General features: G+C 46.4%; 1 protein-coding gene across 1 annotated transcript in view; it reads right to left on the reverse strand.

Annotated features, from left to right (window-relative positions):
• Positions 1 to 5728, reverse strand: part of MGAT4D (MGAT4 family member D) — a 707335-nt gene extending 701607 nt beyond the window's left edge. The window contains exon 1 of the mRNA XM_078676855.1: positions 5136 to 5728. Within this exon, the coding sequence (XP_078532981.1) occupies positions 5136 to 5229 (94 nt within the window). The 5' untranslated portion in view covers positions 5230 to 5728. The remainder of the gene's footprint in view (positions 1 to 5135) is intronic.
• Between the last annotated feature and the right edge of the window lie 272 nt (positions 5729 to 6000).

A 6000-nucleotide genomic window follows, 5' to 3' on the forward strand; every position in this document is an offset into this window, starting at 1 on the left:
TCACCCCTAGGTGACCCAGGAGCAGGGTGCTATGTAAATAAAAGGCAGGACATGTACTTTCAAGTTTTAGATATCTTGGCAGTGACAAACAGCTAAATTCGTTTTTTACTGTAGTGAGGCCTACTCCTTCCATAGGCTAGCATTGGGCATTCCCTTACATACTTTTAAGTGGCAATTCTTGATCAGAAAAAGAGTATCTCTGTCATGTTTGGTATGGTTGGAATGGTAACGATAAATCCTCTTTAATGATAAAGCTGGATCTATCACTACTATTTTAGAATTGACACTTTTAGAAAGTGGATGTTTCTCTGCTGTTAAATTTCTCTGTGTGCCTGCAGACTGTCTCCAATGCACGTCTGGCAGGGTGACAACTACACTTCTATGCATACTCTCTAGACTGCCACAAATACAGGAATGGTTGGGTGACAGGTGACACATATGCATACTGAGAGCCTTTCTGGGCTAGGAAAGGGAGAGGTGATTCACACCTGCATCTAAATAGGCTGTGTCCTGCTCTCACACAAAGGGTTATCAGAAAATTGATCCTTGCAGATATCAGAGCGCTTTACAAATACATTGGATAAGAAAAACAAGTGAGTGATTAACAAAGGTTTTGTGCACATAGGAGCAGAAGGTAGTGGAGAGCAAAGTAAGGTAAGGTAACAGGGTACATTCCAAGATTAGTCTCCTCTCGTTCTCAACTAATCTTTCACTAATCAAAAAGTTATTTCTTCTCGTCAATGGACCATTAGTTGAACTAGTTGATGGTGAAATGACTTAAAATAATGTTCTAATATGATGAAATAACCACAGACTAATGGACTAATGGCCCATTGACCAGAGGAAATAACTTTTTGATTAGTGAAAGATTAGTTCAGAACAAGAGGAGACTAATCATGGAATGATAAATCATAAACTTAGATTCCAGCGGTTATTGCCAGGTTGTGTAGGTGTGTTTATGGGTCTAGGTGAGTATATGGTATTGGAGTACCTGTTGCAGGTTCGCCGCTAGATCTTTTTTCTACCCTCCAACAGTAGTCTGGAGCCAGGACTGGACTGAAAGGGACCCTTGCGCACTTCTGAAGGCCCCTTGAAGACACCCCTACATGAAAGGTATTTTGGGATATAAGTATGAGGGTTCTGGCCCTAGCAAATGAGTACACTACTGGACCTACAAGTCGTTCTGCTGGAGTAAAGGCTGCTGCACTAGGATTGCCATTCTACTGTGACTGACTGTTCCCAGGAACTGCTGCCCTACTGCCTGCTGACCTTTGCCCTGCAAAAGGAAACCTAAGATTTCCTCCAGATTGACTCCAAGGACTTGCTGGCTTGCCCATGCTCATCACCTGCTTTATAGAACAGCAAAGACCTTGTAAGCAGCTTGGTTGCAGCCTCCCCGCCCTGTTCTACTCTTCAGCATTTTACCTCGTGAGAAGGTGCTGGGTAACAGCAGGCGCTGCTGAACCATGAGCACTGGGTGTTATTCACTGGGGCCTATTCACGCTGTTTAATGCCTCATTATCACCAATTGCGGCTCTAAGCACCGAGTCCTTCCTGACCGCCGCCGTCCTCTTTCAATGCCCCACCACAAAATCACCATGCAGTTCGTCCCCCCTTGTGGAGCAAGCTGCGGACATCTTCACTGCCACACCTATATAATCCCCCTTCAGCACGGCCCTCGTGCACCCAATCTCAGTGGACCGGACTCCGCTTTTTCGCCCCAGCAGAGAGGTTGAGGACGGACACTGTGTTCTGGGGCCAGGGAAGACCACCGACAGTGTCCATCCAGCAAGGTAACCCTGTAAGCCATCTTGTCACCCACACTGCTAAAAACATAATATAAGTGTTCCCCACCATGCTGCTCCCCAGTGCTTGTGTTTGCCGACCATAGCATCCAAGAGATCGCATTGTGCCCCACCCAGTGACCAGGGGATATTGCTAAATATTTACACTCCAAAGGGGTCAGGCCACAATCCCTGCAGCAACAGTGCTTACTAGTGTGGTATTCGTGTCACCCAGGCAGTCTGAAGGATTTCACTGCGCCCCTTGCTGCCGAGTTTAATTTTGCATTGCTTGTGACTAAAACCGGACTAGAGTAGCTCTGATATTGTTTTAGGGCGCTCATTGTAGTCAGAGGACACATACTGTTCATAAAACTCTAGAGAATTACCGTATGGGCTCTAGAACAAGACCTGCTGATTTTTTAGCGCTGCTTGATTCCATCACAACTGAACTGTTTTGATATATATACCAGGGTACACCTCTTGACCTGCTAACTGGATATTTGGTCTCAGTCTAACAATATAAATAACCTTTGTTTTTGTACAGCTGTGTGGAATCTTTTTGTGGTGTGTCTGTGATTTGCTATGTGGGTTTTGCACAAATACTTTGCACATCGGCTCTTAAGTTAAGCCTGTCTGCTCTGTGCCAAACTACCAGAGGGTGAACAGGTAAATTTAGGGTGTATATCTGACCTACCCTGACTAGAGTGATAAGTTCTGCCTGGCTTAGCTGCATACCCTAGCCAAACAGAAATCCTATTTCTAACAACCACTGTATCGGTCTATGTCACTAACTGCAAGTAGGGTTCAGTATGCGGACCTTGTCGTAAACAGCCACTCCACCTATGAAAGGAAAGAGTCTAGATCGCAGCAGCTTGCTAGGTGTTGCTCTGGAGGGACTCCGGTAACGAAGAATCAATGATTGCTGGTTTTACAAAGTTAACTCTGCATCAAGGCAGCTAAGTTAACCCTGAAGCTGCCAGAGTGAAGGGCTCAATTTAATTTGGTGACTGTTCATCAAAAGCTAGTCCCCAAATTAATAAATGTCAATAAGGTATTGCATCCAGAGTAAAGATGGATTCAAAGCTTGCAGCTTGAGGGGCAGCTACGTTAATCATGGACTGCCTCAAAACATGAGGCCAACAGAAGACCAGGTACAGACAGGTACGGTTTCTCAAAAGCAAGAGGCAGTAAATCTTTGTTACTACAGTCCCTTGAAAGCAACGCATATAAACTCCTGGGCTGCAAACTTGTTCCCACCTGGTTCTTTATGACTAGTCCAGCTTACTGTGCCCTACTTGCAATTAGTGACATAGGAGCAATAGAGGGCTCTTATCCTTTGTTTGTCCTGATGATGACTATGTGACTCTTTCAAGGGTCAAAACACCGCTGACACCTACGGTGCAAAAAACATTTTCCAAAATGCACTTTTTCCTAAGGATTATATTGATTTCTACAAGATCAAATTATTACAGGCTGCTCTGTTAACTTATATTTTTGCTTACATATTCTGTCTACCGCTGTTGTTCTCACTCAATCACTTTATTCAGGAAATACTTTCTTTTTCACTAGCACCCTGTGATCAGCCTCCCTTTTCAGTACTTTTACGTTTTCATGTTGAATGTTGCCAGTTTTCATGCTTTCATTTTGCTATTCGTAAAAAAAATACAGTAACTATTGTTGCATATATGGACTCCTTTTAAACCTATGCTTGATATATTGATTGAATCAAAGATATATTTTTTTACTGTCTTGCATTTCCAATTCGGATATTTAATGGCACCTGGTTGGACCCTGTTGCTTTAATACACTGTGCACCTGTCCAACTGTGTTCTATGGGTAGCTCCTGTTGTTTTCCAAATAAATGTAATCTACAGGCACTTATTCTGGGAAAGCTGACTAACTCTTTAAGGTTATTTACCTTTCCTCTTGGAGTTTGCGTTGCTGTCAAAGTGCTCACAGGTCTTAAGACCTCCTTTAAGTTCAGTGCTCAAATTTGTCTTTGCAAAACGGGTAATGCGATACAGCGGGGCTGACCTGAGGGTGGCAGTGGTCCGCACTTGCCATCAACTCACCCATCCATTTCGCAATGTCAATATTCACTGCTCACTGCCACCGATCAGTTGCTGTTCACGAAGGGTTTGACACGTCAGTTCTCACCTGAGTTAACCCTATGCTAAGAGGGGGGACACAAACTGTATTATCTATGAAACTTAAAGCTAATGAGAAATCATATGGCCACTGCTTGGGGCCCGGGTTGAAGGCGTACAGCAAGGTGAAAGGAGCTGGAAGGATGACATCAACGTGTCCACCCTGCTCAGGGAGTTGGGTGCTTGATTCTGACATCTGATTTGACCAGCAGGAAACAAGGCTGAAAACAGGCGAACTCGACCTCTCAAAATACTAGGGGTCAATCCATTCAGTAACATCAAACAGGTGGTATTCATTCCTCTTACATTGTGCACGTAAAAACAGCAAAACTGCAGCCTTGAACTTTATTTATTCTAAAGTATTATTACTCTAATTGGCGACCCATTTGAAAGCTCCGCCACACAACCATATTGTGCACAGGTGTAAACACCTATCCTATGGTAGGTGGTGTAAACGTGATGCAACTAGAGTCGGACTGGGGCAAGAAATATGCCTGGGCACCAAAATAAAAGTGCTCATTTAGCAAAGCATATCGAAAAAAGTAGCCCACATCTGCAAATCGACGCAGTATTTAACTTATAAAGACATGCTGTATAGTATTTGCAAAGATTGCATGCATTATTTGGGCTTGCTGCAGGTAACTCGTGTCAGGATAATCATCGCTGAAAGCCGCCCACCATACCATAAAAGAAGACCGCAAACTGTCAAAAACCAGTCAGGTCAGTCTCTGTGGCGCTGTCAGACTGCCCTCTACGTCGTTCGAGCCTGGCTGGCTGAGCTAGTTCTCCAGTGACCAAACTGGAAAGCAGGTTCGGACTGGGACAGAAAATATGCCCGGGCACCAAAATAAAAAGTGACCCATTACATTAGTAAAATAGAAAGCTAAAAAGTGGTCCAGTTTTGCAAAGTGGCAGTTTTGAACTCGCTGTTTTAAAAACATATGTCAAGATGGCATGGATTTGATCTTGCTTTGTTTTAAACATCATAATAATCAACAGTAAAAACTGACCACAAACTACTAAATAAAACACTGGCCCACGCACTGACTTGTGAGATCGGCTCACCGGGCACTAATTAGACCCTGTGGACAAGCACGAGGATGTGCGCACACCTGCTATCCGTTAAACACGCTCTGCTCAGAGAGCCTTGCCGGTGCGCTGAACAGAACGGGCGGCGGCTTTGCATTCTAGTAACCTGCCTTACCTCGCTGTTTGAACCAGGCGGTGGTGATCCACGAGACGGACACGAAGGTGGCCAGGCACAGGAGTGTTAGCGCACTGCCATTCCGCAACCTCATCGCATAGGTTTCCACGGCGCCTTTGCGAGAGTCCTCCGCCGAGACCGGGAACAGCCAGGCAGCTCGAAGGCGGTTATGCCCGCGCGCCGTCTCTCTGCTGCCTGCACACCTGCGCCTGCTCCCTGCGGTGAGACTGCTCCTCTGGCCCCCGGGAGGCGGCGGGAGCAGCCTGCCTTTCCCCTCTCGCCCTCTCAGTGGTTGATGCCCTTATGTCTCTCGGTTGGCAGCATTCCCACGTTGCTTTCCGCCTCTACTGGCTGGTCTACCGCTTTCACTCACACTGCGACTTCCTCCCTTAGCAGCGAGGGCACTGGTCGCAAGCGGGGAGAGCAGCCCGCCCCGCTTCCTCCCTCTGTCTCTGAGGGTGCCGCTTTCCTGGAACCGTGGTTACTAGTCGCATTCAGAACTGTTCCCGTGCGGCATGCAGTTATCATATTGTGCACCTCTCAGGGCACCCATGCGCGTACTTCCGCATTCCCCACCGCCTGTTACTAAATGCAAACCTAACCCCTCCGGCCCCCCCCCGCGGACATTTGCATCTGGCAATTGTGTCGTCATATTAGCCCTTGCACAACTACCTCCGCACATTTATTTACCTTACTCACAGCTCACAATAATCACGTGCCTCGCCAAAAGCAGTAGTAAGTGGGGTGACGGTGAGTCTCGCCACCTCACGTACTGCTGCTTTTCACTTCGTCCTCTTCCAAGCCCTGGCACAGTGCTGGTCCTTTTCCCTCCAGTCATGATGCTTGCACCCCTCCCTGCATCCTG

Source organism: Lissotriton helveticus, chromosome 2_1 (genome assembly GCF_964261635.1).
Source record: "Lissotriton helveticus chromosome 2_1, aLisHel1.1, whole genome shotgun sequence".
In the NCBI taxonomy this organism is placed as follows: domain Eukaryota; kingdom Metazoa; phylum Chordata; class Amphibia; order Caudata; family Salamandridae; genus Lissotriton; species Lissotriton helveticus.